Source organism: Chiloscyllium plagiosum, unplaced genomic scaffold (assembly GCF_037043375.1).
Source record: "Chiloscyllium plagiosum isolate Xiang-an unplaced genomic scaffold, Cpla_swu_hap1 HiC_scaffold_10, whole genome shotgun sequence".
Lineage (NCBI taxonomy): Eukaryota > Metazoa > Chordata > Chondrichthyes > Orectolobiformes > Hemiscylliidae > Chiloscyllium > Chiloscyllium plagiosum.
The window spans coordinates 50,328,671-50,346,506 of record NW_028270148.1 but is presented as its reverse complement, the minus strand read 5'-3'; the positions used below and the strand labels follow the sequence as shown (position 1 = coordinate 50,346,506).

The following is a 17,836-nucleotide window of genomic DNA, read 5'->3' as shown; positions in this document are numbered from 1 at the left end:
TGCACTTGGAACATTGTATATAGTTTTGGTCGCCCCATTACAGGAAGGATGTGGAAGCATTGGAAAAGGTGCAGAGGAGATTTACCAGCATGTTGACTGACCAGGAGGGAAGCTCTTATGAGGAAATGCTGAGAGACTTGGGTCTGTTCTCATTGGAAAGGAGAAGGCTAAGTGGGGATTTGATAGAGACATACAAGATGATCAGAGGATTAGGTAGGGTAGACAGTGAAAGACTTTTTTTCCAAGGATGATGATGTCAGCTTGTACTAGGGGGCATAACTACAAATTGAGGGGTGATAGATTTAAGACAGATGTCAGAGGCAGGTTCTTCACTCAGAGAGTGGGAAGGGCGTGGAGTGTCCATCCTGCCAATGTAGTTAACTCAGCCACATTAGGGAGATTTAAACAATCCTTGGATAAGCACATGGATGATGATGGGATAGTGTAGGGGGACGAGCTGAGAATAGTTCACAGGTCGGCGCAGCATTGAGGGCCGAAGGATCTGTTCTGTGCTGTATTGTTCTATGTTCTATGTTCTACACTCAGGATGAATTGACCATAGATAGCCAACCAGAAAGAAGGTGCTGGTTTTCTCTTCACTGCTTCCACTGTCTCTTATTTTGTTCCTCTTGTTCCTGCTCCTTGGCTGCTTGCTATATACCAAGCAGCAAGGGATTATGCTGTTTTGATGGCAAGATACTGCAACATATAGCAGATAATGGTTAAATTACAGCATTACTCCTGCAAATTCTGTGAGAAATCTTCAGAGCAGTCCAAGCAGCTCAACTATTTTTTTCCATAATTCAATGAACTATTCGATCCATTTTATGTTGTAGCATGATTTCCATTATCTCCAAGGAAGGCTATTCCTTATCACCCAGTAGTATGCCTCTGATTTGACCTGGTAGGAGAATAGTCTACCAACGGAATGACTCTTGCTAGGAAAATGACCATTGTCCTATGTATGCCTTGATCATGGGTGTAGAAGAAGTAGACATGGAATAAGAGTTTGTAATACATCTTAGAATTTGAACACAGAGCATGGTTAGATGTATGAATGGAGTTTACGGGTTACTGAGGATTATGTCTGCAATAAATGCCATTGGTTGTGAATCCTATCAGATTGAGTGGATCAGTTGGAGAGACAGTTAGAGGCAATGAGGAATTTACAAGAGCAAGGGGATGTGATGGATGGCAATTATAGGAGGGGGAAAAGTTGCTGATACAGTCACATAAATGGGTTAACTCCAAGAAAGGTAAGAGATAGGCAGTTAGTGCAGGAGTCTTCTGTGGCCATCCCCATTTCAAACAAGTATGCTGTTTTGAAAAATGTAGGGAATGATGGATTCTCAGGGGAATGTAGCATGAACAACCAAGTTTCTGGTATTGAGACTGGCTCTAATGCAATGAGGCGTACGTCGGGTTCCAAGCGATCGATTAAGTTAGGGGACTCGCTAGTCCGAGGTATACACAGACGTTTCTGTGGCCAGCAGCAAAAAATCAGAATGTTGTGTTGCTTCCCTGATGCCAGGATTAAGGCTGTCTCAGAGAGGGTGCAGAATGTTCTCAAGGGGAGAGGGGGCAGCAGGAGGTCATTGTCCACATTGGAACCAACGACAGAGGAAGGGAAAAGGTTGAGATTCTGAAGGGAGATTACAGAGTTAGGCAGGAATTTAAAAAGGAGGCCCTCAAGAGTAGTAATATCTAGATTACTCCTGGTGCTATGAACTAGTGAGGGCAGGAATAGGAGGATAGAGTAGATGAATGCATGGCTGTGAAGTTGGTGTATGGGAGAAGGATTCACATTTTTGGATCATTCGAAGCTCTTTTGGGGTAGAAGTGACTTCACAAAAAGGACAGATTGCATCTAAATTGGAAGAGGGCTAATATACTGGCAGGGATATTTGCTTGAGTTGCGCAGGAGGATTTAAATTAGTAAGGTGGGGAGGGGGGGGGGAGTTGGGGGGTGGGACCCAGGGGGATAGTGAGGAAAGAGATCAATCTGAGACTGGTGCAGTTGAGAACAAACAGTCAGGGCAGGCAGAGATAAAGCAGAGAACAAGGTAGGACTGATAAATTAAACTGCACTTATTTCAATGCAAGAGACCTAACAGGGAAGGCAGATGAACTCATGGCATGGTTAGGAACATGGGACTGGGATATCACAGCAATTACAGAAACATGGCTCAGGGATGGACAGCACGGGCAGCTTAATGTTCCAGGATACAAATGCTACAGGAAGGACAGAAAGGGAGGCAAGAGAGGAGGGGGAGTGGCGTTTTTGATAAGGGATAGCATTACAGCTATACTGAGGCAGGATATTCTGGGAAATACACATAGGGAAGTTATTTGGGTGGAACTGAGAAATAAGAAAGTGATGATCACCTTTTTGGGATTGTATTATAGACTCCCTAATAGTCAGAAGGAAATCGAGAAACAAATTTGTAAGGAGATCTCAGTTATGTGTAAGAAAATAGGATGGTTATGGTAGGGGATTTTAACTTTCCAAACATAGACAGGGAATACCATAATGTTAAGGGTTTAGATGGAGAGGAATTTGTTAAGTGTGTATAAGAAAATGTTCTGATTCAAGGTGCAAAATTTGACCTACTCTTGGGAAATAAGGGAGGGCAGGTGACTGAGGTGTCATTGGGGGAGCATTTTGGGGCCAGCAATCATAATTAGATTGGTTTTAAAATAGTGATGGAAAAGGATAGACCAGATCTAAAAATTGAAGCTCTAAATTGGAGAAAGGCCAATTTTGGCGGTATTAGGCAAGAATTTTTAAAAGCTGATTGAGGGCAGATGTTTGCAGGTAAAGGGACGGCTAGAAAATGGCCTTCAGAAATGAGATAATGAGAGTCCAGAGAAGGTATATTTCTGTTAGGGTGAAAGGAAAGGCTGGTAGGTATAGGGAATGCTGGATGACTAAAGAACTTGAGTGTTTAATTAAGAAAAAGAAGGAACGATATGTCAGGTATAGACAGGATAGATTGAGTGAATCCTTAAAAGAGTATAAAGGCAGTAGGAATATACTTAAGAGAGAAATCAGGAAGGGAAAAAGGGGATATTAGATAGCTTTGGCAAATAGAGTTAAGGAGAATCCAAAGGGGTTTTACAAATATATTAAGGACAAAAGGGTAACTAGGGAGAAATAGGACCCCTCAAATATCAGCAAGGCGGCCTTTTTGTGGAACTGCAGGAGATGGGGGAGATACTAAATGAGTATTTTGCATCAGTATTTACTGTGGAAAAGGACATGGAAGATATAGAATGTGAGGCAATAGATGGTGACATCTTCAAAAATGTCCATATTACAGAGGAGCAAGTACTGGATGCCTTGAAATGCATAAAAGTGGATAAATCCCCAGGACCTGATCAGGTGTACCCTAGAACTCTGTGGGAAGCTAGGGAAATGATTGTTGGGCCTCTCACTGAGATATTTGTATCATTGATAGTCACAGGTGAGGTGCTGGAAGACTGGAGATTGGCTAACATGATGCCACTGATTAAGAAAGGTGGTAAGGACAAGCCAGGGAACTATAGCCCAATGAGCCTGATGTTGATAGTGGGCAAGTTGTTGGAGAGAATCCTGAGGGACAGGATGTAAATGTATTTGGAAAGGCAAGGACTGATTAGGGATAGTCAACATGACTTTGTGCATGGGACATGATGTCTCACAAACTTGACTGAGTTTTTTGAAGAAGTACCAAAGAGGATTGATGAGGGCAGAGTGGTAGATGCGATCTATATGGACTTCAGTAATGTGTTCGACAAGGTTCCCCATGGGAGACTGGTTAACAAGGTTAGATCTCATGGAATACAAGGAAAACTAGCCATTTGGATGCAGAGCTGGCACAAAGGTAGAAGACAGAGGATGGTGGTGGAGGGTTGTTTTTCAGACTGGAGGCCTGTGACCAGTGGAGTGCCAAAAGGATCGGTGTTGGGTCCACTACTTTTCATCATTTATATAAATGATTTGGATGTGAGCATAAGAGGTATAGTTAGTAAGTTTGCTGATGACACCAAAATTGGAGGTGTAGTGTACAGTGAAGAAGGTTACCTCAGATTAAACAGGATCTTGATCAGATGGGCCAATGGGCTGAGAAGTGGCAGATGGAGTTTAATTTAGAGAAATGTGAGGTGCTGCATTTTGGAAAAGCAAATCTTAGCAGGACTTCTACACTTAATGGTAAGGTCTTAGGGAGTGTTGCTGAACAAAGAGACCTTGGAGTGCAGGTTCATAGCTCCTTGAATGTGGAGTTGCAGGTAAATAGGATAGTGAAGAAGGCATTTGCTATGCTTTTCTTCATTGGTCAGTGTATTGAGTACAGGAGTTGGAAGGTCATGTTGCGACTGAACAGGACATTGGTTAGGCCACTGTTGGAATATTGCTTTTAATTCTGGTCTCCCTCCTATCGGAAAGATGTTGTGAAACTTGAAAGGATTTACAAGGATGTTGCCAGGGTTGGAAGATTTGAGCTATAGGGAGAGGTTGAATAGGCTTGGGATCATTGGAGGCTGAGGGGTGACTTTATAGAGGCTTCTAAAATAATTAGGGGCATGGATAGGAGAAGTAGACAAATTTTTTTTCCTCTGGGGTGGGGAAGTCCAGAACTAGAGGGCATAAGTTTCGGGGCATCAGGGGCAAGATATAGAAGACACCTAAGGGGCAACTTTTCCATGCAGAGGGTGGTATGTGTGTGAAACAAGCTGCCAGAGGAAGTGGTGGAGGCTGGTACAATTGCAACATTTAAAAAGCCTCTGGATGGGTATATGAATAGGAAGGGTTTGAAGGGATTTGGGCCGGGTGCTGGCAGGTGGGATTAGATTGGGTTGGGATATCTGGTCAGCATTGACAAGTTAGACCGAAGGGTGTGTTTCCATGCTGTATATCTCTATGACTGTGACTCTATAAATAAAGTCAGTGATGCTAAAGAAACTGAAATATAAAGGTGCAAATAATTTGGAGGGCTATGGACATAGAAGGTGTGGGGTGGAGGTAGTCACAAAAATATTTAAAACAAGGGATGAGAAATTTAAATTCATAATACTGTTTCATCAGTCGCCAACATAGGTCAACAAGCACTGTGGTGGTGTAGGATTGAGAGGGTATGAATTTGGACATGGACAGCTCGTTCTGGATAACTTCATATATTTTTATTTTCATCATGCATGGGCATTTATCGCTTATCTTTAATTGCCCTTACAAAGGGTAAAATGAGGAGTACAGCCAGAAGTCAGGATCAGTTAAGCATGTGATTGAACTTGGGAGAGAACAGCATTAGAAACTCATCGTTGAAAGAAGAGGTTGTAAGGCACTGGGAATCAGAGAAAGAATAGAAAAATATTAACCTAAGGAAAGTGGGCCAGTGATTGTTTGATCAGTACATCTATATTTCTCTTTCTTAACTAGACCATTTGTTTAAACTCATCCAAACTTAAAAAAAAAACCTATGAGTATGATCACATTGAGCATAAATGTTGCCAAGTCATGTTGTTGCTGTATAAGACTTCAGTTATGGCACGTTGTGCAGTTCTGGTCATCACACTCTTGGAAGGATATGCAGGCTTTGGAGAGGATGCAATAGGGTTTTACCAGGATGCTGTCTGGATTGGATTGTATTAGCTATAAGGAGAGATTGAACTGTTTTCACAATAGCACCGAAGGCTGAGAGATGCCCGAATAGAAGTATATAAAATTATGAAAGGCATAGACAGGGAGGATACTTGGAGTCCTTTTCCCAGGTTGGAAATGTCAAATATTACAGGGCATAGATTTAAGGTGAGAGGGGGAAACTTTAAAGGAAATGTGCACAGAAAGTCTTTTACCCAGAGCGAGTAGGGGCATCTGGAATGCACTGCCAGTGGAAGTGGTAGAAGTTGATACTTTAGCAAAGCTAAGTGGCATTTAGACAGACACACAAACAGGCAAGGAATAGAGAGATATGGACCATGTGCAGGCAGATGGGATTAGTTTAATGGCAGCATGGTCTGCACAGTCACGGTGGGCCAAAGGACCTCTTCCTCTGCTGTAATGATCTATGTTCTGGGCTCTAACCGCAGCTGTATTCTAACAGCATTAAAACAGAACATGTACAGGCATTAAGAGAGAACAGGCATTAGTTAGACTACGGATGCTCTGTTGTTTGCAATTCTTGTTCCAAGTGGGAACTTCAAACAGCAGTGAGGTAGATGATGAGCCATTATCTGGAAAGGCAAATCAGACTCAAAGGGATGAATTACATACTCCTGTTTGTGTGTTCGGAAGATTTTATCTGTCTTTAGGAATTATGTATGTGCGAAGTATTTCAGCTGCTCAGGCTCAAGGTTTCCAAGCTTAAAGGATAACTGAAATCACTGTCAGTCATCGGAAAGATGGCAGTTTTCTGGATTAAGCATACCCAGAGGAGGTCATCTCGCAGGTACAGTGGCACAACAGTTAGCACTGCTGCCTCACAATGTCAAGGACCCAGGTTCGATTCCAGCCTTGGGCAACTGTCTGTGTGAAGTTTGTATATTCTCCCTGTGTCCTCCGGATGCTCTGGTTTCCTCCCCCTGTCCTAAGATGAGCAAGTTAGGTGAATTAGCCATGCTAAATTGTCTGAAGCGTCAGGCATGTGCAGGCTGGGTAAATTAATGTTGGTAAATGGAGATAGGGTAGGCAGCTGAGTTTGGGTGGGATACTCTTCGGAGAGACAGTGCAGACTCAATGGGCCGAATGGCCTCTTTCCACACTATACGCTGTTTTCCATTCTCCCACCTTTGGATAGAAATTAGAAAGGGACAATTGCTGACATGAAAATCAGAATGGCATTGCAATGAGGGGTGCTGGAAAACTCCAAAATGCAGCAAACTCATCACTTGCTCCTCTGCCCTTCATCTCGAACTGCAGTTACCAACATTGCATCAATGCTCCATGGGCACCTATCACCCACAGCTCCCTCCAGACTCATTGGCTTCAGCCACAGACCAATGTCATTGAAACTTCAAGACACATTTTGACCCACTCACAGTCTGGTTCTGCACTTCATTACTGTATTTTGGAACATTGCAGTACCTCTCATTCCAATGCTATTGCTCAGACACTTTGCACACAGGACTATGCAGATAATTCAAAGATTGTATAAGTATTTATCTCAGGGCTCTTTGCTTATATTTTTCGTGCTCAGTAACTTTGTGCTTACTTGGATGCTCATTGCAACACTTTGACTTGCCATTTTGTGCTTTGGCTCTACATCCAGAGCATGTGCCAGCATTGTACATAGCAAATGCGTGTACTCAATCAAATGACCGTATCACATAGTTTACTGGAAGTAATCCTCAGATGGGCTAAGGGAAACAGCATCCAGTCAGGTAGACCTGGCACAGCAAGTCGAGAACATTGTCTGCAAGCTATCAGGGGCTTGGACATAGTTTGTCAGCAGTTTGAGGCTCTCAGGGTCAGGGACAGGGGTACACTTCTGTGGTATGGAGTGTGAGCCACAGTCATTCCTGCAGTTCCAATGTAACCAGCTCAGGGAGTAACAGAAAGTTGTTGGGGAGCTGAACAGAATTCAGTCAGGGGTCTAATGAGTCACCAGTTGGGTCTTTGTCCAAGACGGTCAGGAGGATGAGCCAGGATCAGTCCTGGAGGTCTGCTCAATGAAAATCAAAGGGTGATCAGGGGCCACTACAGTGGTAGAAAAGTTGGGAAGTCGTTTGTCTGGATTGGTGGGAGCATGCTGGGTTACAGATTGGACGATAAAAGTGAAGGGACAATAAACGTGAAAAGGGGAAACTCAACATATAAAGCGAATGACAATAATGCACTGGAGGATGTGGTTTTTATTCAGAATGGAGAGACATCAATAGTCACAACTATTCTGGCTTCAATAGGGCAACAGTGCAGCACGATGGTTGGTGTGACTAAACTGTATCTCATACTGATCGCTGGGGGAAGAATAATATTCCCTTAGACAGGGTTCGAAGCTGGGGTGTGGCTGAGAACAGGTAACATGTGCAGCTTGGTTTTTAAAAAGCAGTATGATTAGGAATGTGCTCTTGCATTTGCAACAAAATGCTAACGCACCCTGAGAGTTCTTCCCTTCCCACTTGATGAATGATGAAGGGGAACTCCTGACTGGCAGCACTTGACTGGGTGCATTCCTGGGCTTTAAAAATGGCACCTTTAAAAAAGGAATCCTGGGATGTTTTGGCAGTGGTGAGTATGTCCGCCTCTGGCATGGGGGAAGATATGACGAGCAGGGTGTTATAGAGGTGTGGTGATCACCTAACAAGCAAGTTTCTGAAAATAGGCTGAGAAATCCTGCTTGGGCTCATTGAGAGAAACCCTCTATGAAATACCTCAAAATTGACACTTGGGTGATTTCTGGTAAAATTCAGCTATATCTTTCTTTGCTATTTCTCCTGCCAAAAGGGACAATTTCACATTTTCCCACATTATACTCCATTGCAGGTCAGGTTCAATAGCTTAACCTACATATATCCCATTTTAGCCTCCTTATGCCCTCTTCACATCTTGTTTTTCGATCCATTTTTGTGCCAAGAGATAAATCACAATTATATCTTCATCCAAGTCATTCATATAATCTTAAAAAGTTGATGTCCCAGCACTGACCTCTGTGGCACACACCACTTTTTGCATCTTGCTAAACAGAAGGTTACCAGTTATGCTTACTCTTTGCTTCCTGTTAGCCAGAAAATTGATGTTTCGGGCATGAGCCCTTCTTCAGGAATGGCTCATGCCCGAAACGTTGATTCTTCTGCTCCTTGGATGCTGCCTGACCTGCTGCGCTTTTCCAGCAACACATTTTCAGCTCTGATCTCCAGCATCTGCAGTCCTCATTTTCTCCTTCCTGTTAGTCAGCCAGTCTTCTATCCATACTCACATGTTACCCTCAATATAATGAGCTTCTATTTTCACCAATGGTCTTTAATGTTATCTTATGCAGTCTTTTAGAATCAAAAATTTCATTCTTCCATGCTGATGTAGGTCTTGAGGTGATTAAGCAATGACTAAATAAGTAAGTAATCCTTATCAAGCGCCTTCTGGAAATCTAATTACAGTAAATTCACGGATTCTGCTTTATCCACACATGTTACTTGCTCAAAGAGCTCCAATAAATCTGTTAAAACATGATTTCCCTTTCATTAAACCATGTTAATTCTACGTGATTACCCCAAATATCTTGACATTCTTTTAATTATACCTTTAATAATAGTGTCTAAAATCTTCCATATATCGGATACTAAGCTATTTGGCATGTAGCTTTCTGCTTTCTGTCTCCCTCCTTTTTTTTTGACTGAAAGAGTTACATTAAGATGAAGTCTAACAGAATCCTGGGACTTGTCACCTGCAACTTCAATAATCTGCCTGTGCCACTACTCTGGTGATTATAATTTTCTTGATTAACTCCCTCCATTCCATTTCCTAATTTTTTAGCAAATTATGATTCCTCTACTGTGAAAACCGATGAGAAATAATGTACAATTCATCAGCCATCTCCTTACCATGCAATATTATTTCCCTAGACACACATTTTATTGGACCTGTATGCATTTTGTTAGCTCTTTATTTTCAAAGTATTCATAGAAATTCTTACTATTGGTTTTTTTGTTTCTAGTTGTTCTCATGCTTTAATTTTTCCCTATTATTCTTTTAGTCATTCTTTGATGTTTTATGTTACATCTCATCTTCTGACCTATTTTTGTGTCAGAATATGCTTTCTCTCTAAGCTTGATACCTACCTTTAACTTTTTTTAGCTAACCACGGATAATGGGTCGTCCCTGGAATTTTTCTTTAGAGTCATTGAATCATAGAGATGTACAGCATGGAAACAGACCTTTCGGTCTAACCGGTCCATGCCGACCAGATATCCCAATCTAGTTCACCTGCCAGCACCCGGCCCATATCCCTCCAAACCCTTCCTATTCATATACCCATCCAAATGCCTCTTAAATGTTGCAATTGTACTAGCCTCCACCACTTCCTCTGGCAGCTCATTCCATACCCGTACCACCCTCTGTGTGAAAAAGTTGCTGCTTAGGTCTCTTTTATATCTTTCCCCTCTCACCCTAAGCCTATGCCCTCTAGTTCTGGACTCCCTGACCCCAGGGAAAAGACTTTGCCTACTGACCCTATCCATGCCCCTCATAATTTTATAAACCTCTATAAGGTCACCCCTCAGCCTCCGACGCTCGAGGGAAAACAGCCCCAGCCTGTTCAGTCTCTCCCTATAGCTCAAATCCTCCAACATCCTTGTAAATCTTTTCTGAACCCTTTCAAGTTTCACAACATCTTTCCAAGAGGAAGGAGACCAGAATTGCACACAATATTCCAACAGTGACCTAACCAATGTCCTGTACAGCCGCAACATGACCTCCCAACTCCTGGATTCAATACTCTGACCAATAAAAGAAAGCAAACCAAATGCCTTCTTCACTATCCTATCTACCTGTGACTCCACATTCAAGGAGCTATGAACCTACACTCCAAGGTCTCTTTGTTCAGCAACACTCCCTAGGACTTTACCATTAAGTGTATAAGTCCTACTAAGATTTGCTTTCCCAAAATGCAGCACCTCGCATTTATCTGAATTAAACTCCATTTGCCACTTCTCAGCCCATTGGTCTATCTGGTCAAGATCCTGTTGTAATCTGAGGTAACCCTCTTCACTGTCCACTACACCTCCAATTTTGCTGTCATCTGCAAACTGTACCTCTTATGCTCGCATCCAAATCATTTATGTAAATGACAAAAAGTGGAGAACCCAGCACCAATCCTTGTGGCACTCCACTGGTCACAGGTCTCCAGTCTGAAAAACAACCCTCCACCACCACCCTCTGTCTTCTACCTTTGAGCTAGTTCTGTATCCAAATGGCTAGTTCTCCCTGTATCCCATGAGATCTAACCTTGCTAATCAGTCTCCCATGGGGAACCTTGTCGAACGCCTTACTGAAGTCCATATAGATCACATCTACTACTCTGTCCTCATCAATCTTCTTTGTTATTTCTCCAAAAAAACTCAATCAAGTTTGTGAGACATGATTTCCCACACACAAAGCCATGTTGACTATCCCTAATCAGTCCTTGCCTTTCCAAATATATGTACATCCTGTCCCTCAGGCTTCCCTCCAACAGCTTGCCCACCACCAACATCAGGCTCACTAGTCTATAGTTCCCTGGCTTGTCCTTACCACTCTTCTTAAACAGTGGCACCACGTTTGCCAACCTCTAGTCTTCCGGCACCTCACCTGTGACTATCAATGATACACATATCTCAGCAAGAAGCCCAGCAATCACTTCTCTAGTTTCCCACAGAGTTCTCGGGTACACCTGATCAGGTCCTGGGGATTTATCTACCTTTACCCATTTCAAGACATCCAGCACTTCCTCCTCTGTAATCTGGACACTTTGCAAGGTGTCACCATCTATTTCCCTACAATCTATCCTCTTAAAGTCTGACATTGCATCTTTGTTAACATTTCCCTAAACTTAATTTGTCAGTTCACTGTAGTTACCTCTACTTTCAGGCCTTCTTAATTGTTTTTATTTATGTTTAAATACTACTCTTGGACCCACTTGACTGTCCTTCAAAATGAATGTAAATTTTAATGGGTACTGCCATTTAGGGATGCTTTTACCGTGATGAATTAATAATTCTATATCATTGCAAAATACCAGGATACTATAGGTTGCTCTCTGATTGGATCTAGAACATGTTCTTCCAAGAAAGTATCACAAACACATTCTATGAACTCTTCATTTACCTACAATCTATATGCAGATTAAAATGCACGTTGATATTGCCATATCTTTCTGACAAGGTTCCGTTGTTTGATTCCTATATTATCAGCCTTACCATGTGATTACTGATAGAGGGGCCTGTATACCACTCCCGTAAGTGACTTCTTCCTAATATCATTTCTAATCTCTACCAAAACTACATCTACATCTCAGTTTCCTGAACTTAGGTCATCGCTCTCTATTGTGCTCAAACCATAATTAATTAACTGAGTTTCTCCTCCACCTTTTCCTTTCCTTCCTGTCCTTTAATATTCATGTCCCAATACATGTTATCCTGCAGTCATGCATGAATAATTTGCCGATTTCTGTTGGTTAGTTAAGAATGCAACCAGGAGTTCCAGTCCTACAGCTGGATAATGGTGTAGTGGAATTAGAGGAGGATGCAATGGTTAACTATTTCAAAAGCCTCAAATATACTGGGAAGGACATATAGTTTACGTGTGTTGGGGGGCGGGGGTGGGGGAATGATGGGTAGTGTTGAAAGATTTGCTTTTTTTGAGGAGAATGGGAAGGCAGCAGATTTGAAAAAGACCAGGAAAATACATTAAGAAAGAGAATTATTAATACTATCAGCTAACATGAAGGCCAAGTAGGGAAATAAGTGGTAAACAGTTTCGTGGAAATAAGATCTAAAGAGCAGGAAATTAGTTCTCAAAAACCTAAGTTAATGCAATATGGCATACATCATGTGTATCCCGTCAGTTTATAGTCCAGCACAATTTCTGCAGTTCTTTTAAACTTCACATCATAACTAAATTGGGAAATTTGCGTGCAATACCAAAAGGAGGAAGATATAATATTTTGGTCACAACATTAGAACAGAGGGCAAATAGAGGCATCTATCTACCTGGTAGAAAGGAATCAGAGGAGAAAATGGATGACATACATAATGAACTGGATGCATCGGATGTATGCAAAACTTGTAACAGCAGTACAAGACAGACAGAACTGCAGATCCATGGTGACCAACACTGTAGGAAGACAATGACTCCAACAAATGAACAAAGCATCAAATTACTCAACTTCTCTGTCTTTTTTGCACATCTTCAGTTGTATCTTGATGTTATGCTACCTAACACATTCCATTAAATACATAAATGTATTTGTAATGTTTTCTTTGTTCTTGGTTACACCAGCAGATGTGGCACACCACTACAGAGAAAACTATACATCTCATTTGCACTGGCTGCAGTTTGGAAATTGCACCTCAGTTGATGTTGAGTGGTAAATTACCTTTTTAATTCCATTGTAAACAGTTTTCAGACATTAGTCAAGTCTAATAACCAAAAGACAAAATCAACACGCTCATAGCTTGGTAGTGTGAATGCACTGATTAACTAAAGGAGCAAAGTCATGACGAGTAGCACATTTGCAACTGCAGGAATACTTAAGGAGTAATTTTATTCCACAAACAGATTCTGTAGGTGGAAATGTAATCAATTCTTGAAACAGGGATTCTCAAATGGATTCTAAACATGGAGACCCCAACTAATTTCAAAAGAAACAATACAACACATCTGGGTGAATTTATGTTTGGTAATGTTTTATTCAAATATAAGGTAACTCACTTCCCTTGAATATGGTTAAGTTCACCTGTTGCCCACCATTAGCCTTAGTAATTGAAAGTTTGTCTTCTTGCTGTTCTCAGAGTTGCTTCATGTATGCTGCACTCCAAGGTGAGACAGTTAGCCCACTCTGTGCTGTACCTGTGGCAGATTCCAGCTTACTATGAAGCCAACCTCTGACAGTCACTCATTTGGGTGCTACTTGACTATTTCACAAACCCTCAGAACAAGACATTGGAACAGGAGTGAAACATATGGCCTGTCAAGTCTTCTCTTACTTCAATTTTCTTGCTATAGCCCCACATCACTTGATTCCTAGACAGTAAAATTTGTTGGCAAGTCTCCATCTGCCTCAATTTGAAAAACATTGTCTTAAACAATTATAGCATTAGAATCATTTAAAACCCTCAATAGCATGATCCAGAGAGGAAGACTAAATTTCAAAGGCTTTGAAGACAGTCATCACGATTCAACACATCATCAAAATTTGACCAAGAACCCATCAAGATTGTGCGGACAATCATGGTTCCCATGTTAAACAAAGTCTCATGCAGGTTTCCACCAAGATCCATTTGCCAAATCCTTTAGCACTGAAGAACTAACAACTGCAGCAGAGCTGGGTTGAATTGTAAAATCCCTAATCAAGAACCTGCGCACAGGTGACATGTACATGCAGGTTGTTGGGTACCTGCCCGAGGATTAAAATCAATGTTAACATCTAGAAAAAACATGAATCTGGCAGAGTAACTGGTCTTAGTCAGTCCCTTCCATACTTCGTTCAACTATGCCAAGCATTACTGCATCTTGTTCTGATAAGTCAAAACCTTATGTAGTTATTGCTGAGTGCAATGGATACATCAATGACTGGACAAATTCCAAGCTATACTACTGAAGACCTGTGCTCCATAACTAGCTGCACTCCAAGCCAAAGTGTTCCAGTATAGCAACAAAACTGGCACTTGCATGTCAATGTTTAAAATTGTCCCCTTCATTCTGAACACAAGCACAGTAGAAACCTAACACAGAAAATTACTGTAATCTACCAATCTACTACTTCAATTAATCAATAAATTAATACAAAGTGTCAGTGCTTTAAGGTGGTGCCTACTAACTAATAACTGACCTTCACACAAACCTCATGGTGATGTCCCACTGTTATGATTGCAGAACAAACCCTGTATTAAAAGTGCTATTGGGTAATGAGTACCTTCACAGGGCTTTATGGTGCAGTGATAGCATCTCTCTACCTCTGAGCCATGAGGCCCAAATTCCACCTGCCCTAGCGGTGTGTAATAACATCTCTGACCAGGTTGATTAGGCAAGTATCTGAGTATCTTCACCCCTGTGCATGGAATCCAAAATTGTGGCAGGCTAACACAACCAAAGCCAGGCTGTACTTGAAGGGGCGATGCATTGGGGATTACGTAGGTGTTGGAGGACGTTTTATAATCCAATCTAATCTCGGAAATGACACAATACTGGAGATAGAAGACTCCAAATACTTCTATTAGTCAGAGAGAGAGAAGAGGAGAGATGCTACCACTGCATCATAAAGCCCTGTGAAGGTACTCATTACCCAAAAGCATTAACTGCAGGGGACCTGTAGTTGACCAGAATTCCCTGGAACTTAAAAGGAGTCAAACTTCAAAGAGCTAGGTGCAACATTGCAAAAACATTCAATGCCTTCAGTCAAGTGGTGAATGTCAATGAAAACAATCTTCCACTGACATATTTCAGCAACTGCAACACACTCTCTGACTCAAAATACTCCAGTTCTCTGCATTCACTTCTCAACAATCTTTATCAATCGGGATCCATACCTAACATCCATTGCTTTATCTCTCCCTTGCACATTTTGTACTGGTCAATCATGAGAAGTATGTTATCCAAACACATTGCATCACACTCACTTTTACACTCCCTTATCTCCTGCAGGATAATCAGAAGAAGCAGGTGCTAAGCAGTGGAAGTTAGGCTTGGCTGCAAATTATGGAGGAGAACCTTCTAGATTTGGTGCCAAAATTAATTGGACAAGAAATAAGAGCCACTTGGATGTTCATCCTACCAATAATTTTTGAAACTTTTAAAGAAAACAATCTGTAAATAGCTAAGCACTCAATTAAATAACAGCATATTTATTTTCTGCTTTACAAAATTGCCTCTAAATTTTCTTATGTTACTGTTATAAACCAGTTTTCTTACAGGCCATATATTCTTATACTTGCAGATTAACACTACAGCTTTTTCCTTGGATCACACAAAAAAAATTCTCCCCCCGATGCTAGATTATGCATTTGTGTAGAAGAGATCTCTGGAACAATCTGAGAAGACTTGCCAGATAACAGCAGAAAACTATTTTTTGTCAGCTAACACTTAATTGTGAGAATGAAATCAAAAACACTGTCCATCAGTATCAAACTCTGACAGCTGCCTTATATGCTGATGTCACTGTGCACACAATAATTACTGCATGGATCATCAAACATGAACTGTAGTTTACCTCATTAAGATGGTATTTGCTTCTTTCAACGTGTATTTGAAAAATGTTTTCCAGGATCCTGCAAAAGATGTAGAAACAAATTAAGCAGAATAAGTTTGTTTTTTAATTAGGTTGACAACGTCCTTTATGTGTCAAAATATTTAAATATTATTAGTTGTACAAAGTTTGAGAAGGCTATTAAAGTTACACTTTACAACTCTCCCAGAGCTCAGCAAGCAAATTGAAAGCTTTATATTCATGGAATCACAGAGAAAAGACAGGTTCCAAATTCAATCTCCGGTCTACATTTTAATTGGGGTATGAGAAGGTGTACTACAATTGGACTTGACTGGACTTTCCAATCTTGACTACTGTATAGCCAAGGGAGCATCTGAGGAGCAGGAATGTTGGCGTTTTGGGTTGGAGTCCTTCATCAGGAACAAGGCCTCATTCCTGATGAAGGGCTGTGGCCCAAAACGTCGACTTTCCTGCTCCTCAGATGCTGCCTGACCTGCTGTGCTTTTCCAGCACCACACTGTCAATGCTGATCTCCAACATCTGCAGACCTCACTGTCTCCTAGTTGATTTCAACCTTACTGTGAAACCGCTTCCAAGGATGCCTACCTTGAAGAAGTTCTCCTCCTCCCTCTACAAAGATCTCAGTGAGTCCCTCTCTCACTGTACTGCCCAAGTCCTCTCCTCTGCCCTGAAGCTCTTCAGCCACGTCCTCAAGCAGATTCGCTACCACAGCCACACCTCCTTCCTCACCACCTGCCTACGGAACCATCTGATCCCACATGGACTCTGGACCACATTCAGGCCAACCCAGTTTGGACACACTACATATCTGAAACCTTCAACAACGATTCTCTTTCTGGATCCTCCGCTTCATGCTATCAGCCATGCGCCACCATCTACTCTACCTGCAGTCAGTCCTGCTCCAGCTCAGAGCCTCACTTTCCCAGACCTGCAGCAGACCTCTATATTTCTACATTCTGAGGAGGATACATGCACTCGACAAATGGTATTTATCTACTGCATCGCACAGGCCTCATTTCTGATGAAGGGCTCTGGCCCGAAACATTGATTGTCCTGCTCCTCGGATGCTGCCTGACCTGCTGTGTTTTTCCAGCAACACACTCTCAATTCTGATCTCCAGCATCTGCAGACCTCACTGTCTCCTACTATATAGCCAAATATGCATTTGATGATCATTAGTCTGTGAATGGTTCTAATGATACGCATAAGGGCATTAGATTTATGCTACTTGAGAGCTACCAACACAACTTCAGTCACAAGATATCTATGTACTCTAATGAAGTGTAAACATATCCATTGATAATAGTGATGCTCCTCCATTGGTTGCCCATCAACCCTGAACTTCCAGGCTTACTCATAAAAAATGATCCCTCGGTGAAGTGCCGGATAGGTTGAAATAGTACATGAAATGACATTTCATTCTCCCAGGAAATCAATGAACAGAAAGAAAAATTAAGTAAGATTGTCAATATAATTTCACCCATCAAAATTAATATTACCAACCACAGAAATGGTACTGTTCAATAAGAATAAGCAGGATTTTGGAAACACATGATTATTTTCTCTCATCCAGGAGCTGCCCATTGGAAATCTAAAGATGTTGGGTACAAACATATGTGCTCTGTGCCATTTTGTTCTTGATAGATGAGATCCTGTGCCTTCAATGTGAAAATTATGACCTGTTACGAACCTGCATCAGACTGCCTGATTTATTTTACAATAAACTTTTAATTGCGAAACAGACAATGTGTGAGATCAAGGGAGCTTGTTAAAAGAATAAGGCCTCAAGATACTTCACAGTTTTGAACAAGCACTAACTTTCCTATACAAGTTTAGAACAGGAAGACAGTCTGCAATACATTTACAACTTATCTCGAACAGCTGGCATTTATATGTGGTGAATATGAGTAAATAGATATAATCAACCAAAGAGAATCCATATC

The 17,836-nt window shown here is 41.5% G+C and overlaps 1 protein-coding gene across 5 annotated transcripts in view; it reads right to left on the bottom strand.

The window, feature by feature from the left end:
• The window catches only part of LOC122552827 (spermatogenesis-associated protein 7 homolog), a 210,257-nt gene that overhangs the window by 68,537 nt on the left and 123,884 nt on the right, over nucleotides 1-17,836 (bottom strand). For all 5 annotated transcript variants that reach the window (XM_087990967.1, XM_043695811.2, XM_043695810.2 and 2 more), the window contains one exon: nucleotides 15,876-15,933. In XM_087990967.1, the coding sequence (XP_087847093.1) occupies nucleotides 15,876-15,933 (58 nt within the window). The remainder of the gene's footprint in view (nucleotides 1-15,875; nucleotides 15,934-17,836) is intronic.